We start from the raw sequence: 18,045 nt of genomic DNA, 5'->3' as shown, positions 1-18,045 counted from the left end.
ATGTCATAGCACTAGGGGAGATGGGGGAGGGGTGGATTAATGAGATTTTACTGGAGGGAGTGTACAAGAAGAGGTGGGGCACGACTGGAAAATATAGGGGGAAGAGGGCCACATTAAGCTAATTGGAAGATGAGTGCCTACTTGTAAAAGTGCTTCTAATGGCATATTTGTTTCTCTCACAGCATCAGAGGGCTAATGCAGGGGAGTGGAGTTGTGACACTTACGGCAGTGAGGAATACAGGGGACTGTGGTTGTCTGCAAACGTGCGTCCACACACATTAGATGCTCGTTTTAATATAGGAAATCTGTTTTTATTAAAATCATTGATTGTCATTGTTAAATTTTTGGTTCAAATGGATTTTTTTTTGCTGTGATATTTGCAAAATATGTTTTTTCATCAGTTACAATCTGCAGTGGCTTTTTAAAACACACACACACAAAACGTTTGTTGAATGTTTTTTTTTTTGGCTTAAAGATACATAGCTGCACGTACATGAAGTGAACTTCAGTCAAGTGTGTCCTCGTGCATCTTTTTCTCATCAGATTTATCCCAGTTGTGGATTTGTGTTGACGCTGCACCAAGGCTGACCCAGCCCAAACGCATGTTGACTGGCCTCCAAAAGTCAATTGACCAGTGAACGAGGAAGGCCTGGATAGCCTCCACTCAGACAGGGTCCAGTGCATAGCAGAACTGCTGACCTGTTCTGACAGCTGGCTGGCCCTAATGGGTTGCAGTTTGGCCTGTGTCATTGTGTTTGGCTTTTGTTTGTGGGGAAGTGAATGCACATGGTTGGACTAGCAGAGACTTAAATCCATGTCTAAGTTCTGTTTTACTCAATCAATGATTGAGATGGTCAGAAAATCGTAACCCACTGAGGCTTATGAACCTGTAAATTTTAGCAGCTTTATTTAATGATATTGCTAACAGCTTCAGACTGTTTCCTGGCATTTATTAATCAGACTTCCATTAGAATTACCTCCTTGTTATTAACTTATCATTCTCATGAATCTTATTTTAATCATGAATTGAACATCAAAGTGGAGAAAATAGGAAACTGATATTTTCATTTTCATTTAATTTAATTAAACATTGCCTGGCTGTAATCCATAAAATGCAAATATTCTTTTGCTGTTTACTGCTCACAAAACAGGCAACATTCAAACTAAGCCAACATTAAAACGGCATTTAAAATATTTCCTGCCTGCAATCAGAGGTGTAACTGTAGGTTACCTTGATGTGTTTCAACATATAACAAAGATTAACATATATAGTTTTTGCCACTAGGAAATATGAATACACCACAGCACTTCTTAGAACTACAATTACTTAAGAAACATCCTGGTTGTGTAACTATTTAAAGATTCACTTTCTAATTTGCTTTCATTTTTTGTTTCAATTAATTCAGATGGAAGTACTAATGCCCAGATGGCCATGCAGTACGAAATAATAGTGTCCAGGCTAGAATTTAAAGTCATACCTCCAGGCTAAAACTCCAGAGCGCACACAGAATGAAAGTGTAAAGTGTTTTTTAATGTATATTTAACAACAAATACCCCAGTGACTATTGATGTTTCGTCTCAGAAGAATCTATTTCTACAGTATATCTGAGGGCATGATATGAAACCACTCACACTTTTATTTTCTCTGCGCTTTTGCTCTTCTTCCTCTGTGTCTCTCCCGTGCTCTTTCTCTCTCTCTTTAGCTGTCTCTCTTTAAACATTTATCTTCTGTTTTCTCCTTACAGGCCCTTTGTGCTTTGTGATGTTGGTTTTTACAGCTTTTTACTCACTAGAGTTGCCATTTATCTTTTATAGATGCCAGCAGCTAGGAGCTCTAAAGAAATGTTACCATTTCAGTGTGACTAATTGTCATCACTTGTGTTGCTCCCTTGATGTCACTTGCGCCTGGTCCCTCAGGAACCAGTGTGTGAACTGCAGTATTTACACTTTCTCTTTCTTTCAACCTGACTATTTCCATCTTGTTCACACAAATATCACATTTTAGAACAACAGCAGAGGAGGCATAAGTGACGAACGCTGTCATTAGTGCTTCAAACCAGAAAGACATAACGGTTCACAGAAGAGGACAAAAGTACAGGGTCGTACTTTCATTTTCAAGATTTGACAAGATTCTTCTTCCAAAGTCCTTCACCGTCTTTTGACATGTGACAGTGTGCACACTTGCAACGAGTCTGAGTTTCTTATTAATGTTCAGCCATTAATAGCACATCTCCAAAAGACACTAGCCAAGCAAAGTGCTCTAGTTGGAGTAAAGCCCATTTCCCACTGGAGCGGTTCTGGTATCCTAGGATGGAAACATGTTTCTCATCATTCCCAGACCTCTAAAAACACAAGAACTGGAAATGACATGGGATGTAATAATTTATCTATTGTTAAATATTGTTATTTTACACTTTTGCTATTTTCATTGGGAGATATTGTCAAATGAATAATTGGTTAAAGACTGACAACAACATGGATATTTATTACACAGGATTTCACCTTCAATATTTTAAGTAAAAGAAGCTGTGTATTCCTCCAATCTCATTGAAATATTGATCAGATTTCCATTTATAGTTCCGTAGGTTGCACAACATTTAAAACGTCTGGTATAAACACATGATAAATAACTACACTGCCCAATGATAGGAACACGATCTCAATGCTGCTATCAAGGCATCATCAAGTACCTTGAAGAAACACGAGTTTTTACCTCTTTTATTTGAGCATCCAAACCCATTCCTTAAATGCATAGTGTCTTCCCTCAAGCATTTCATTGCCTTGGAGATAGAGAAAGCACTAAGAAAATTGCATGTGAACTACAGTATGGTAGTGAGTTGCATTAATTATTCTATTATTTCTTCTTTTCTTTTTTTTTCTTTCTGGCTCCCACAGTTTTGTAAACATCCCTAGGTGTAGTTTGTGTACAGAGGGAGTCCCTGCAAGAGTTCAGTTCTTTCTCTCAGATTAATATGCCTCCAATGCTTTGAGTCACAGAGACTTGCTAAAAAGACCCACCTCAGTGCTTTTGATTTGTTTGCTTAAAACGTTATTGAACTTGTTACTCTCATCACAGTGTGATTAATGGGCAGATTTTTCAGGAAAGATTTCTTCTTAAAAATGAATATGTGAAGAGTATATGGAAAAGAGGGACAGTGGAGGAGGGAGATTTTCAACAAAGCTCTGTTAGTTACTTGTCGCTCCAGGGGCCTCTGAATTTCATGAGCAGAAATGCTCGCTCTCACAAACTAACCCTTGCTCTGTCTTCTCCTTTGACCACACTGATTATTCACGATCAATAAAGTATTTTTGTCTTCTCTCTTGTCTCTTCTGGGGCATCTAGGATGCTGCAGGCAAGGTGCTGGACCGCTGGACCATCATGTCCAGAGAAGAAGAGATCATCACCCTCCAGCAGTTCCTGCGCTTTGGTGAGACCAAGTCCATTGTGGAGCTGATGGCCATTCAGGAGAAGGAAGGTCAGGCAGTTACAGTTCCTTCTTCCAAGACAGACTCCGGGATAAGGACATTCATTGAAAGTAACAACAGGACCCGTAGCCCGGGGCTCCTTACACATCTGGAAAATAGTAGCCCATCCAGCATCCACCATTTTGAAAATATCCCCAACAGCTTAGCCTTCCTGTTGCCCTTCCAGTACATCAACCCAGTCTCTGCCCCCATGCTTGGCTTGCCCCCCAATGGCCTCCCAATGGAGCAATCTGGTCTGCGGCTCCGGGAGCCCAGTCTGCCAAACCAAGGAGAACAAGTGGAAACCAGCGAGTCAGAAGTGTCCCTATCACCATTCCGCACAGGTCCAAGTCCTAGTCGTGGAGCGCTGGGAGCCATTAACAACAACGCCGAACCCAAGACAGAGCCCAACAACCGGGCATCTCCCATCTCACCAACCCCTTCCACCCAGCAGGCTCAACAGCAGCAACAGCAGACACAGCTTCAGCAGCAACAGCCACAGGGCCAACAGCAGTCCAAAAATCAACCTCAGCAACCTAACAGCTTGAGTGACCACCCGGTCCACCACCATTTCATAAAGGACGAGCAGTCAAAAACAATCACCCATCCTTCCTTTTCCTCCAAGATGCATCGCATGCGCCGCATGGGAGCCACCTCACGCAAGGGTCGCGTTGTCTGCAACTCTTGTGGAAAAACCTTTTATGATAAAGGCACACTTAAGATACATTATAATGCTGTACACTTGAAGATTAAACACCGTTGCACCATCGAGGGCTGCAATATGGTGTTCAGCTCACTACGCAGCCGCAATCGTCACAGTGCAAATCCCAATCCACGGTTGCACATGCCCATGCTGCGCAATAACCGTGACAAGGACCTCATCCGTGCCAATTCTACCACTGGCACACCTGTCATCTCGAGCACCAAGAACGGTGGTTTCACACTCACTAGCCCTGGAAGGCCACCACTGGGCTTCACCACTCCACCTGTAGACCCTATGCTTCAGTCGCCTCTGCAAAGTCCACTGGTGTTCCCCTCCTTGAAATCAGTGCAGCCAGTTCAACCAGTGCCCCCATTCTACCGAACACTACTGTCCCCTGCAGACCTTGTTAGTCCTCCAGTGTCACTGCCCACCAGCCCCATCATGCCCACCACTACCAACAGCACTACTCTGATGGACCAGCAACAGCAGATCCTGGCTGCTGCAGCTGTGGCCTCTCATAATAATGTTCATGTGTCAGATGCAGGACCCATGTCCCACCGTTTACCAACACCTAGTGCCAATCACGACCTCACCAATGGCAGCAGTGACCCCACGCCCAAAAAGAAACCTCGTAAATCAAGCATGCCAGTAAAGATTGAGAAAGAAGTCATTGATGTGGCTGATGAATATGACGACAAAGACGATGATGACGACGATAACATGCACCATAATCACCACCATCACCAGTCATCTCTTCTTCACAACAATGTCAAAATTAACGGAAATTGTAATAGCAACAACAACAGCGCTAGTGGAAATGGGAACCACAGTGGTGGAAGCGGGCAGCAATCCCCTTCCCAGGATGAGATGAGCCCTGGTTTAGCTCTGAGAGGAATGATGAGACAAAGCGAAGATGAATGCCACGAAGGAAATGGTAGTGACAGCAGAGGTGGAGCTGCTGATCTACGCTGCATGGACAGCTTTACCTCTGAGGATCAGGACCACGAGAGAGACTTTGAGAATGAGTCTGAAAACTCGGATTCAAAGATGTTTTACCGTGATGAGCTGATGGATGTGGAGGATCAGCAAAAGCACAGCAGGGTTGGAAGGAGACTGGAAAAGGAACAAGATGATGAGGGTAGCGAGGAAGCTCATTTGAGAAAGGAAATGGAAGGAAAGGGCAACTCCTCACCCTCCCCTCATCACCCTCCCATCAAGATCAAAGAAGAACTCAACGATCCAACTTATGACATGTTCTGCATGGGCCAGTATGGCTTCTATAATGGGGGCATGGCAGCGGCTGCTGCCACTGCTGCAAGCATGGCTGCGCTTCACGAGAGCTTCATCACTTCGATGGGCTATGGTTCCAGCCCACCCAAATTCCTTTCTTCTCGATCACCAGAGGAAGATCCATGTTCAAGTCCTGACCCCAAGATCTGCTATGTCTGTAAGAAGAGCTTCAAGAGCTCCTATAGCATGAAACTGCACTACAAGAACGTGCACCTCAAAGAGATGCATGTGTGCACTGTGGCTGGCTGCAATGCTGCTTTCCCTTCCCGGCGGAGCAGAGACAGGTTAGTGGCACAACTTTGAAAAGTTACTATATATTTTTTAACATTGGCAATCACAGGTAGGTTGGATTCTTATCATCTAATAATTACCTACAGTAGGTCTAAGGTTTTGTTTTATAAGGATCAAACCGTATTAATTAAAAAGACATTGTTTTAAAATGTAGTTCAGTTGTTGTGAGAGATATTTATTTTCATTTCGTGTTAACATGAAATGAGAGTGAAGATGCAGTATTTCAGTACTATATGACATTATCCTCGTTGGCCTCCACTTAACATCTGTTCGCTAACTTGAAACTAAAATGGATTCGTGAACATCTGCTCAGTGTCAAGTCAAAGTTTAGAAAAGCAGGAACACATACACAGACATTTAAACACACACTACCTATCAAGCTTCCAGCTTCAGTGTGTTGTTTACCTGCCCTCACTACCTCACCTTGTCACCGGGAGATGAAGGTGCATACATTAACAGACAGCGGTTTGTCAAACCACTGCATTTATTAGCGCATTAAAAGGTGAGGCTAGCTTTACTCACATGGGCTTGTTAGCACATATCAGTGGCACACATGAACTGTGCATGTATGCAGTAGAAACACTGACAGGTGGAGGTACATAACGTCACTAGTGTCCTGGTTAAGGAATGGCTCCCAGGAAAAGACATAGAAATCTTTTTTGCCACAACTTTTCAATTTTAAATTTAACGAGTGGCTTTTATATACAGGTTGAAATCATTTTCATTATACATAAATATCAGCGGTCCATGAATTCATATTTCTGGTGACTGAAAATTGGCCAGTGAACTAATCAACTATATTCACTTGGGCAAGTTATGCACTCATTCAAAATAAAGTATAAAATGACCCTTAAAATATAATTCCAACTCTAAAAAAACTCCAGCATTTTCAGTCTTAACCAGTTGCATGCTTTCATATACTGTATCTTTGATAAAAACCCATCTGCTATATATACCAGGGTTACTCGTTCTGTTCTGCAATGGAGATAGTGATGGAAAACGTTATTATCCAGTATCCGCAACAAGTAAAGCTGACTGCAATTGTAAAATTCATTCTTTCCAGAGGGACTTTTAGATTTTCCTCACAGTTTTGTCTCTCTCACACAATCCCTTCATCACTCGCTCTGTCGCTCCACCAAACTCTCCCCTCCTTTTCTACCCTAAGCTGTTTCTGTGGCATCTGTTCTGAGCACTTTTTGTTAATTAGCAGCATGTAAATAAGGCAAGAGATCCTGGGACTCTATTAGAATAGGTGTGAGAGGAGAACAGAGGCAGGAGAACAAGAGGCAAGTTAGCGTCCGCAAAGGTGCAAACCTGCTGCTTACCTGATGCAGCTGTGCAGACAGCAACGAGATGACAGAACGTGTTATCGTAACATGCGTTGCCTCGGTGTGGTGCACTGCCACCAGTGAGTGCGTTAGCTCCCTTCTCCTGCCCAAGGCAGGGCTGTTCTGCTGTGCAGCATTTGCACTTTCACATGTTCACACTCTCTTGCACACATAAGGGAATATACAAATAGATAAAAAGAAAAGTATTTGCTCTGATACATATTACATCTAAGTATTTAACCACTTAATGATGCAAAGTGTATGACAAAAACAACCAAGTAATTTATCTGAACTTTCAAAAGCTGAAATAAAACTTCACAGACCTTTTATTAGTGGAATCTAACACAAGAAAGTGCTCTGATTTTAAACAGATGTCACAGAAGTAAGCAAAAAAGAAACCGTGCCACTGATAACCTGCAGATATTGCCCAGATTTTTTTTTTTTTGTTTTTGTTTAGTTGTTTTTTGGTCAATTATGTAATTGAATCCCTTCATACTGGAATTTGTTGACACAACCACATAATAGTTTTGACAGCAGACGACAGACTTCTGTGAAGTAAATGAGGTGACAACAGTGAGGAGAATAATGAAAAAAACAGGAGGAACGCTTGTGTGGGGAAGGTGTCTTTTCACAAATACACAGTTTGATACAAAAACCTGGGTTGAATTTGGTGCTATAACAAGCTCAAAGATGACTTCACAAAGAAAAGATAGCATCTATATGTGAACTCTTCCCTCTTCCTGTGTCAGAATGAATGTGTGCATGTGTGTGTGAAACAGTTTGACACCAACATATACAGTAAATGTCATTCCAACACATACATATATACGACAGAGATCATTTGCAGCAAGGACTAAGTAAAAATAGTGCATCTAAGCCAAGGGTGCACAGTACAGCTGTAGATGTGTAATACACTATTATTTCCATATTTTTCCTGATAGCATGTGGGGCGAATTACTTTGCCGCAGGTTCAAACAGGGAATAAAACAACAGACAGAAGAGCACCGCATAGCTCGAGAAATCCTTGAGCTTTGAGACGAGTCAATACACAAGCCGTGCTCTCATCAGATCTGTCCCTGGGTAATCCTTTAATGACATAATGTATGTTTGAGTTTAATGGTAGCAATAAAACGGGAATATAATTTAGCTGTTTTCATCAGAGCATTTGCTCTGATAAGATTAAGAAACTGCACGTACAAATGTATTTGCTCAAAATAATATCTCAAACATTTATTACTAGTAAATTTAATAAGTCAAACTACATTCGTTCTCCTAATTAGATTTTTTTATTTTTTTTATGCAGACACAATCGGTAATAACAATTAATAAGCAGCTCTTTCGGGTGGCTCGCGTTAGACTTGCTAAAACAATACTTAACCCACTGCGAAAAATAAGCAGTGGTTATTTATTTATTGCTTTACAGCAGAGATTACGACATGATACAGCAACAGGAAAGTCCTCTGCATCTCTGATAAGTCCACTCACCGAGTGAAAAGCCACATGCGCGTAAACGCAGCATCAGACACCAGTATCAAAAGCTTGTGCATCAAAGTAAAGAAGAAAACAGAGGTGAGGTCATTTGATCTGCAGAGTCGATGACACTCAGAGCAGGATTCAATGCGAATGCACCACCACATAAAAACATATCACTGGTGTTCAGGCAATGTGGAATAAACAGCGAGACATACAAATCCACATGAAAACATCCCTGCTCGTGGATGCTGTACATACATATTGAACAGGATCATTTAAAGTGTCCTTGAGCAAGCATGTAATGTGTGTGTTTTTAAGTGTTAAACAGAGCAATATGCAGTGCGTGTGTGCATATGCGTGTGCGAGAGTGATTTTAAAGCGGGGTGTTTTCCCTCAGCCTCCTGGCTGCCTGCTGCACGGGGGTAAATGATTGCATATTTATTGTGGGGAGTGAGCAGCGTCGGCACAAGTGTTGAAGAAGCTGCATAATTAACTGCTTGAAAGGCAGGTACCAGTAATCATCACCATTATTAGCCTTTTTAATCATCATTTTTATCTGGTGACAAGATTGCCGTACCTTTCTTTTTTCTTTTTTTAAATAAAAATCAGCCCACGCTAGTTTTATTTTAAACCTTCACCTGAAACATTTTAACCTGCTCCTTCTTTGTCGCTGCAGCAAGCAGGTGATCTCCCTCGTTCGCATTCCCATGGTGCAACCATGCGCAGCACATGGTCCCTGCATGGGCCACTGCAAATGGAGAGAGTGAAGGTTAATTATGTTGGAGAGTTTCTTTCCTCCCCTCTTCTTCCTCTCTCTGTCTCCCTCCTTTTCCCTTGGTCCCCTCACAGCATGTGGGCCTGGCTCCTCCACTCCACAATCAGCTCTCTGTTTGTCTCCTTTTAAACAAAGGGCATGCTGCTAATAGAGAGAATATGTTAGCAAAAGCCACTTACATTAAACTATCTGCTGAATAAAAAGCTTCAAGCATTACATCCCCTTGGTTTATACTGACAGCTTAATTGTGATTCATTTTGAGGAGAATAAAGGGAAATTATTTTATTCTTAGATGAATAACACAGAGACGCCCATGCAAGCTGACTGTCATCATCAGAACGAGTTCTAAAACTGCAAGCGATTTCAAGCTGAAACATGAACATGTACAATAAATTGTTGTTTTTATCTGGTATCAAATGCATATTTAATTTCCACTCACTCATTTCTTCAGGAGTACTCAAAATCATTGTGTGCAGCTTGCGCCGTTCGAGAGGCTGGAGCTATAACAGTGACAGAGAGTGATAAATGTTACTAAAACTCTTGTCCTCCCACTTACACCCAAAACCTCATAATGTACCCCAAATGACAGGAAAGACAAAGAACCACTGGTGCCAGTTTAATACCACTCAGCCTTCTATCTCATTTACACATTATGAGTCATTTAGACAAACATACACACGTGTATATACACACATAAGCGCTGACACAAAAGCAAGGGCAAGGGCCATCAGATGAACCTAAAGATGATTAACGCCGATTGGGACAGGCACACTCTCACTCTGCCTCCTCTGCACAGTCAAAAATGGGCTCTCTGGAGGCCTCCCCCGTCTTTTGGGCGAAGATGAGACTGTCAAATTGGTTTGCAAGCCGCATTACTGGCCAACAGGGAGGTGGAGATGGAGGAAGGAGGGAACTGAGGAGTTGGTTTTGGGGGAGGAAAAATAGAGCACAGTGAAGAGGAGTGATGGAGGTGGAGGGACGGAGGGGAGTGGGAAATGGGGCAGAAAGTCTAAATCTGATAAATGAAGGGATGAGGGCATTATGTCCACTGTGTGTGGATTCAGCTGACTTATGTTGAGTATTTAGGGCAAGGAGGCACTGCAAACAAAAGGGTTAAATAATAATGAAGATGAACTTGGCTCTTTTTCTCCTCTACAGTTCTTGTAATTTTGTAAATGGTTACAAATGACCCAAAGTAACAGTTTAATTTATTTGAGGATTTCAGTAAAATGGATAAGATTCTAGTGGTAATTGTCAATATTTTTCATTTAACTGCTATAGCTTTAAAGAGATTTGGTGTAGCTAATTTTGCAGTCTACTTACTGCATGTATGACTAGATAGCCATGGTTAATTTAGAGCTTATTAGCAGTGAGAAGGTGTTGTAATACAGATGGAGACATGTTGCAAAGGACCTGCCTACCTGAGCATCATCAACAGCATTCTTAACCTCAGGCTTAACAGAGCAAATCTGTGTGGCCCCTCGTCACATCTCAGTGTTGGTTGGCACCCTTGCACAAACTGTGGCCTTTTTCCCGATTACACTGATCACTGATTACAGCATTTTTTATTTATTTTTTTGCTGTACGCAGAAACACTGTGGTCTCTCACAGACAAACATCCACACATGCGTTTTAGAGACGCAGACACTGAATCACGACGGCCGTATTTCAGCCATTAGTTAAACGCCAACTGCATATTCAAAGGATTAAAAAAAAGAACAAGGGATGTATAAAATCTTTTTGATTGCAGGACGTGGAAAACGGAATATATTTTCTGTTTTTCCACACGCACAAACAGAGATAGGAACGTGCAAAGACACACATGGTCACACACACACACACACAGTGAGAGCCACAGCCAATCGATTTGCCACGCTCTCCACAATGCTGACGATGCTCGAGTGGACGGGCTCCTGGTTGCTTGGTTCACAGAAAAGGGTCCCTCAAATGAATGTATTTTTACCTCTTGCAGGACAATGTCGGATAGGGAAGTAAATAATTAAAGGAAAGGGACCCTTTTTGACTGCATCAACCCTGCCACTGCTGGTAAGCTCTACTATCCATTGTGACTCCATTTTCGCCCGTCCTGCTAAGGACGACCTTTTTTTTCCCTTTTCTTTTCAATTTTTGTGTTGTTTTACACACATGTGCCCTCCCTGCATGGAAACCCTTCACATTAAAGGCACTGAGTGATTGCATATTTTTATTTTAATTAATTGTTGGCCTGATGTGAGAAGAGAGGCCGTGTGTATGCTATATTATGGCACTGGTAATTGGGTCCTTAAATTTCTTTTCTGTGTTACACAGTTTTATTGTGACGTGTGTGCTGTTGGTCCCCTTTCTCATGGTGTCACTTTGCAACTGTGAAATACGAGCTTAAAGGGAATAAATAGAATAAAGGGAATACATTTGATTTTCAAGCCCATTTCACTTTGCATCCTCTAGCATGGCCTTGTGTGCTAACTGAAATCCCCACTAATTGTATCCTGGCTTAAGCATGGCACTTGTTACTTGGTTTCCTTCATGAGCTGTAGCACCTTGTTTTTGGAAAAAATGCCCATCTTAATTAAATCCAAGGCTACATAAAGACATGTTCATTGAGGTGCTCGATTAAGCCACCTCCAATAGGGAACGAATGCGATAATCCTGTCAGGGCCTAGTGCTAATATGCTATCCAGTTCCCCTCGATTATCACATTACCACAGCTCGAATCAATTGATAAACTCCCATTCAATATGGTGGAGTATTTAATTGAGTCAGACTCTATTGGATTTGAGGGCTGTGCAGTGCAGACATGCTGACAGTGGTAAACACTAGCAGGATGCTCTCTCTCATTGCTATGTTAGTACACTTTTTCAGTGGAGAGCTATCGGATGGATTTCTGTCTGTGTGCGGGCCTTTTTTTGTACCTTTCCTGACAGAAACAATAATTACAGACAGAGTGCTTCCAAAGATATTGAATCTTCTAAGCTTGGCACCATTTCACAGAAGTAAAATAACTTGTATCTAAAATATATGACTGTAAATACAAATGCGTGTATTTCAACTGTGTTCCTATTTCTATTTGAGATGTAATCTACATTATTGATATACTGGCAGCATTCTGAGTTATATCTCTAATTGTCCCCCTGCACATTAGGCACAGCTCCAACATCAACCTGCACCGCAAACTGCTGACCAAAGAGCTGGACGACATTGTCCTGGACCCCCAACTCACGCCACTGCCCAAGGACCTGCGAGCTGAGTTACTGGCCAAGATCTACGCTGGACACTACATGGGCTTGGACCCCATGGCCGGCATGGGCCTCGGAGGTGCCAGTCTCGGGCCTGCCGGGCTGAACCACATTCCCTATTCCCCCATGAGTAATGATCATCCTCACCATCCTCTCAACCAAGACTTTCGAAACCACCACACCAATGGCTTCTCTCGGAGCCAGCCAGACGACTACATGGTTTTGGACCTGAGTACCACATCCAGCGTTCAATCGAGCAGCAGCATCCACTCCTCACACGAGTCAGATGAGGGAAGCGATGAAGGCATCCTATTGGATGATCTGGAGGAAGAGGGAGAAGAGGATGAGGGCAACAGCGAGGGAGAGGACTTCTCCCAGCGTGCCATCGGGCGGGCTGATGGGGCATATCGGGATGAGATGAGAGAACTAAAAGATGGACAAAGTGAGGGGTTGGACCCTTCCTCCTCACCATTCCTCCTTTCGTCCTCTGGAGGCAGTAATGGCAGCAACAGTGGGATCCTCTGTAACATCTGCCACAAAATGTACAGCAACAAAGGGACCCTGCGTGTGCACTACAAGACTGTGCACCTACGCGAAATGCACAAGTGCAAAATCCCCGGTTGCAACATGGTGTTCAGCTCTGTACGCAGCCGCAACCGACACTCTCAGAACCCGAACCTCCATAAAAATATGCCCTTCTCTACAATAATAGACTAAAGAAATGACTTGTCACTCTGCCCTCCTGTCAGAATGCCCGCTACTCCCTTCATTCCTCATCCTTATTCCTCCTCAAATTAGCTTTTAACCCCAGCCCAAGACCATCAAATACAAGCTAAATGCCTGTATGACCGTCCTTTGAACGTCATTGCGAGACATTTCTATCTCCATGTATAAAATTAATTGACTCTAAATACAGTTTATTATTGTGTCCTTTGACTTTTCCTTCTTTGGAAGAACAGGATAACACTCTAGAGCATGGAGAGTTGTGTTTTCATAAGCCCCCTCCATCCTTTCCTTTCTAACTTCTCCCACTTTGTGTTTATTTCCATCTCCAAAGGATCCATTCAAACTCTTATTTGTGACTTTGCCTTCAGATATGATAGTATTGAAAAAAAAAACTTAAAATGTTCTCGTTGTATTTGTGTAATGATAGCTTTTAAATGAACCCCTTACAAAAGCATGATAGCTTCATTTGTAAATAATGTCCCAAAAGGCTTTTGGTGTAAAAGAGTTGTGTTGATGGTTGTTTGCTTCTTTTTTTTCTCCCTTTTTGGGATTTTATGTTACAGTCCAGTAAAATACTTCCAGCTATAGGCAAGAAAGCGGTAGCATCTTACTAGCTTGACTCATTTATGTTAGCTTCAAAGACACATTTTAAACTGAGTCCTAAGGAAAAAAATGAATATCACGTGACTTGTTTTATCTACTTGTTAGATATTCAGAGGTTGCCGGCATGCTTTTTTAGGCTCCTACACTGATATCATTCTCTGTATTTCTATTGATTTTTTTTTTTGTCTGTTATGTTTATGAGCTTTAGTATACCAATTCAGTTTTTGCACTTTGCATCTATACAAGGGGATGTGTAATATTAATATAATGAGGATTTTTTGCAATGCTGACTTTTAGGTGTTGTTTGGGGTCATCGATGGCTGCGGTGCCAATGGAAGTGACAGTACCTTCAACATTCAACTTGTGCCAGTTTCTTTTTGCACGCGTTTCAATGTCAAACCCAGTTTGATGACAGAAAACATCTCGCCTCCCTGAACAAAACCTGAGATCTGCCCTCATTGCTGAACCATTTATTCAGAAGGTGACAAAAGTGACTTCAAAACAAAACCAGGTTTGATCATTATGAACTGCTGTTTCATAAACACAAGGGAGTAAATATTGATAAAGTCTCTCTTTCCTTAAAAGAAGCAATGTGGGGTTTAACGCTTGCTTTCTGTAGAAGAAAGCATGTTAGTCAGTGCAAGAGCTGGTGTTTGTTCTTACAAAAAGCATCCTAATGGAACATACAGTCCCACAGATTTAAAAAAAAAAAAAAAAAAAAGGAGAGGAAAAATGAAAATAGTCCTTCAACTGTGACCAAAAGATAAGTGTTTGCTAAAAAAAGAAAAAGAAAAAAGAAGCTCTTTCAGTGTGACATTGTACTTAAATCATGCCCTGTTTGATTGATATGATGCACTTGAGTCTTAAAACATTTTGCTGTGATATTGCGCCATTGGTTTCCATTGCTGAGCATAAAAATGTTGCCATGTTTTGTTTTGTTTTTTTGGCTGTTAGTTGCACCGATTTGTAACATGTCCATGAGTGTCTTACGGTACAACTATTTCCAGTAATTGGGCAAAGTAGCCAAGGGAAGGGGTATTTATTAGAGGGTGATGTATCTCCATAGAAATGTTTTTTGTCCGCTATATTTTTCTTTGTAAAAAGACAAAAAAGTAGAGATCGTTCCTCAGTTTGACTTATTTCTCAATGTATTAGCAATGCCATGTGTTACTGTACAAGGAGATCTACTCTTACTTGACTGGTGCTACACACAGTGGGAAAATATGCAGTGTTATGCGGTGTGCTGTACAGTATTCACAACACCTTACATCCATAACAGTGCTCAGTTCCACTTATTTCATACTTAGGCCATTTTGCAATACAGACATGACCTATTCTATTGAAATATTTCATGTCTTTTTTAAGACTCCACCCATATGACACATGCAGTTTTTAGTTCTCTCTTCTCAGAGATAAAAAAGCACGAGACAGAGAGAGCTGAGTCTGATGGAAAGGTTGCGGAGGTGGGAGGCTGACTAGGGAGGAAAGGATGACAGAAACGATCATTAAAAATGTGCTGTTTCTCTGTTACCTGGAGGCGTCCCGCCATTCCTGCTTCTTCTGTCTAATAACTCACTTGTCACTACGTTACACTGCCAGACGCCAAGGTTGCTGACAAGACTGTGACACTGACGGGAGAAAAAGAAGAAAGAGCGTGCTTTGAACAATTTAATTTGACTCATTCGCTTAAGTGTAATTCAATTCATCTGATCATTTTCTTTGCACGCTTATTCTTAGTCAAGGTCGCCGGTAATTCAATTCCTTTCTCTCACTCTGTTTTTCTCTTTGTCTGTCAGAGCGCAGGCATTTAACAACCGCCTTACCCATTTCTTCAATCCGCCACTCACTTACCACCTCTACACGCCACAGCGCAGATCCTACAGGGACACAAGCTAATAGTGTATGCTTAAGTTCAGTGGACGGCCATGGCATAGGAAAAAGGGATGGGTAATTGCCTGTTTATCCCAAGTGAAGGGAAAATTGAGTACAGGAACCCCTGCCTTCTCCCAGGAGTGGGTTTCACTGAGGCACTTGCTGCCTCATTCACTCATTCAATCCCCACGGCCCTCACTCTGCCAGAAATAAAAAAGTGCTACTCCAGGAACCCTGCTGACAGCTGTCTCTCTAACACACAACCATACACACACACAGATGAAAGTGGCACACACGCAGAAACACAACAAGACCTAGGTGACTTGTTAACCTCCAGTGAAAGACAAAAAAGGGGCATAGAAACATATTCTCACAGCAGAAATGACACACTATTGATGCAAGTTGGAATAAAGTCTAACACAGACAATATGAATCTCCTGAAAACATTATTTTTTTAAGTCTATTGAAGAGGTCAGCAAGCTGACAGATTGATTTGAATTCAGTAGAATCATCACACATCACAATGTGCTCTTGTCACCAACCTCAGCTTCAGACAAACATGTTCCTTAGGTTCTGCTCTATATTGTCCATTTCTTAATCATCAAGTGCAGAGCTGTCTCACATACCAAAAAAAACTGAACATCAGAGGAAGAAGTTCCCCTACTACACCGTCCACTAACTACTTCAGGCTCTGTCAGAGTCTTGGATGGCTGCAGCTATGTCAGCAGAGGTTTAAGGGTCATGAAACAGGGCTGAAATAAAAAAAATGCAAATGACTGTGCTGTCCCCAGCTGAACAGATAAGTGCGGGATGCTGGAGAGGGAACTGGGTTTAAAAAGTGGTGAGGCTGGACCTTGCAGCAGTCACTTAACAAAGCAGGGTAAAAAGTTGAAGACAAAAGAAAAAAGCTCCCCAGGACAAGTTGCTAGGTTCTTCTTCTTTGCCTGTTGGAGAGCAGTCGATCCACCCCTCTCCTGTACACTCTGCTCTCCTCTCCTTTCTGTCTTCAGAGAAATCCAGTCTTTGAATTTCTTAGTTCTTTAACCACATGGGTCTGGGTGCACTGTGCTACCTAGTGGCCATGCTTTGGGACAGCAGGAACACATCACTTAGATTGCTCATCGGCCCAGACCGCTGGAGCGAATCTTAAATATTTGATAAGAGCAGCATCAGTCATCAATTATTCTGCAATTCTACCGAGCACACTGAGGATGAAAAGGATGGCAAAGGGCGGAAATGCCTGACCCGTTAATCGCTGTCCATTGTGTTCACGTCACAGAGTGATAGAGTAGAAGATGCGAGCTGAGAGAACGAGCGGTGACAACGCGTGCAACCTGTTCAGTTAATGTAGCTTATGGAACAAAGTGAGGTTAAAATATTTAACAGGATGTCATTAGAAATATGCAGTTAGATAAAAATTACACACGTGGGTTTGTATAGATGCTTCAGTCTCATGTCTTATGTTCTAAAAAGGATGCCCTCGTTAATTTGAACTGGAACCTGTGAAATGTCAGTTATCCTGAACAAAAAAAAATGCTGTAAATCCATAAAATGTTGTCCATTGTATTTTCAAATATATTTTACAGTCTTAAAGTATAAATAGCTTGAAGAGCTAGTGAACTTAGATTTTAACTTTCACTTGTTTTTTTTGGTTTTTTTTTGTGTGTGTGTGTGTGTATCTAATGCATTTGTGTCTGTCTTAAGAAGCCCGTGTTGCAGCACGGGCACTCAACAGCATTGCATGGCTACATGGTTGCACTGCAAAGAACAAACAGAGCAAAGGAGCTTGTGTCACTTTGGTGTTAAAGTGGTGATTTGGAAGCCTCACGAATACTGTATGTTACCCAAAGAGGTGTTCCCCATTAGCAGACAGACAGAAGGAAAAAAAAAGATCCTTTTTAAGAGACTTCTTTTTCTTTCTTTTAAGCCTTTCTTGTATTTGTTTCTGTATCATAACTGTCTATGGTTTTTGCATAAAATGCATAAGGGTTTTGGGATGTAAATGGAATTTTATTCATATTTTGTCCAAATACCTCTTGTAATTTGTATCAGAATTCTTGTACAATTTTTATATTAAAGATTTATCATTCACTGGCATTTTGTCATTGCATATTTTCAAAGGCGAAGGACGCATAAAGTCTTGTTAAAAATAGTATCAATTTTAAACAGTTATTTACCTAAAGTAGCTCGAATGAAGCATGCTACAAAGTGAAAAATGGCACCCCAGAAACAATGTGTCAATCAAGCCATTTTAACAAGACACTGTGATTTCAGCTTTACCACGCT

The 18,045-nt window shown here is 41.7% G+C and overlaps 1 protein-coding gene across 8 annotated transcripts in view; it reads left to right on the top strand.

Moving 5' to 3' along the window:
* Positions 1-17,845, top strand: part of bnc2 (basonuclin zinc finger protein 2) — a 179,000-nt gene extending 161,155 nt beyond the window's left edge. For 7 of the 8 annotated variants that reach the window (XM_080880696.1, XM_080880693.1, XM_080880698.1 and 4 more), the window contains 2 exons: positions 3,344-5,742; positions 12,465-17,845. In XM_080880696.1, coding sequence (XP_080736822.1) covers positions 3,344-5,742; positions 12,465-13,275 — 3,210 coding nt within the window. In that variant the 3' untranslated portion in view covers positions 13,276-17,845. Of the gene's footprint in view, positions 1-3,343; positions 5,743-11,297; positions 11,372-12,464 lie in introns of all 8 variants that reach the window. The other variant, XM_080880694.1, reaches the window with a different exon arrangement.
* The last annotated feature ends 200 nt before the right edge of the window (positions 17,846-18,045 follow it).

This window comes from Rhamphochromis sp. 'chilingali' (assembly GCF_963969265.1).
Source record: "Rhamphochromis sp. 'chilingali' genome assembly, chromosome: 4".
In the NCBI taxonomy this organism is placed as follows: domain Eukaryota; kingdom Metazoa; phylum Chordata; class Actinopteri; order Cichliformes; family Cichlidae; genus Rhamphochromis; species Rhamphochromis sp. 'chilingali'.
Note: the sequence above shows the minus strand (reverse complement) of the source record. Positions and strands in the feature narration are given on the sequence as shown.